We start from the raw sequence: 880 nt of genomic DNA, 5'->3' as shown, positions 1-880 counted from the left end.
TCTTTTCCTATAGACTGTTGTTATCTTTCTGTTTTGAAATGGCATTGCCCGGCTGACCTTTTCCTGCTCTCAAGGCTGTGAGTGCCTCTGCCAGGAGAATGGCTTGCTGGCCGTTTTGCTCCCGTGGGGGTTGCGGTGGGAGGGGGAGGAGGGCAATGCCTCCCGGTCAGGCTCCGGCGTGCCCACTCCTTCAGAGGCAGGAGAGATCTGCCCATGCAGAACAGATCCACTGTAAAGGATGCAGGCTTCTTCTCTGAAGCCTCTTTAAATGTTGTTCCTGTCCTCCAAATCAAAACCACTTGCCATCATAAGATCTTTGCCTTTCTGAAGTCTCCAAAAATCAACACGTCCCTCTTTACCATACCTAAAACCGGCCAAAGTGTCAGCAAAAAGCCCCACCTTGGAGCATCAATTTATCTGCTTAACTTGTATGGAAAGTGTGCCAAAAGCAGAGATTTTATGCATGCTGAAGTACACAAACCCAGGAATTCCCACCCTGTTAAATTTCCTTCTGAGTATTCCCAAACCCCCTTGCCAGACCTTTGGCAGGCACGGGCAGGCAGGGAAGCGCCGGAGATGCCACCAGCACCCACCGCAGCCGGAGCACCTCTGACAGCGGCTCCCCCTCCTTCCAGGGGTGCTGCGCAGAGGGGTCCCCTGCTCGACCTGCTGGGCATCACCCACCGAGGGACGAACACCAGGGGGTTCGAGGTAGGCACGCTCGCGCGGTGGTTTTGCTGTACCCTGGGTCACCCCTGGAGTTAGTGCCGTCAGTCCCTCACATCTGAGAACAGAGGCAACTGTCAAATCCTGCCTGTGTGCTTTTTATTTTTAAATGTGCAGGATGCTGTAGTGCTGGATGTGTCCATCACGGAGACCT

At 53.9% G+C, this 880-nt stretch overlaps 1 protein-coding gene across 1 annotated transcript in view; it reads left to right on the top strand.

The window, feature by feature from the left end:
- BPIFB6 (BPI fold containing family B, member 6) overlaps positions 1 to 880 on the top strand; it is a gene marked incomplete at its 5' end in the record, with an annotated part of 7,162 nt that overhangs the window by 4,662 nt on the left and 1,620 nt on the right. The window contains 1 exon segment of the mRNA XM_009704285.1: positions 636 to 711. Within this exon segment, the coding sequence (XP_009702587.1) occupies positions 636 to 711 (76 nt within the window).

Source organism: Cariama cristata, unplaced genomic scaffold, assembly GCF_000690535.1.
Source record: "Cariama cristata isolate BGI_N322 unplaced genomic scaffold, ASM69053v1 scaffold7127, whole genome shotgun sequence".
NCBI classification, from domain to species: domain Eukaryota; kingdom Metazoa; phylum Chordata; class Aves; order Cariamiformes; family Cariamidae; genus Cariama; species Cariama cristata.
The sequence above is the reverse complement of the archived record's forward strand: the minus strand, read 5'-3'. Positions and strand labels throughout refer to the sequence as shown.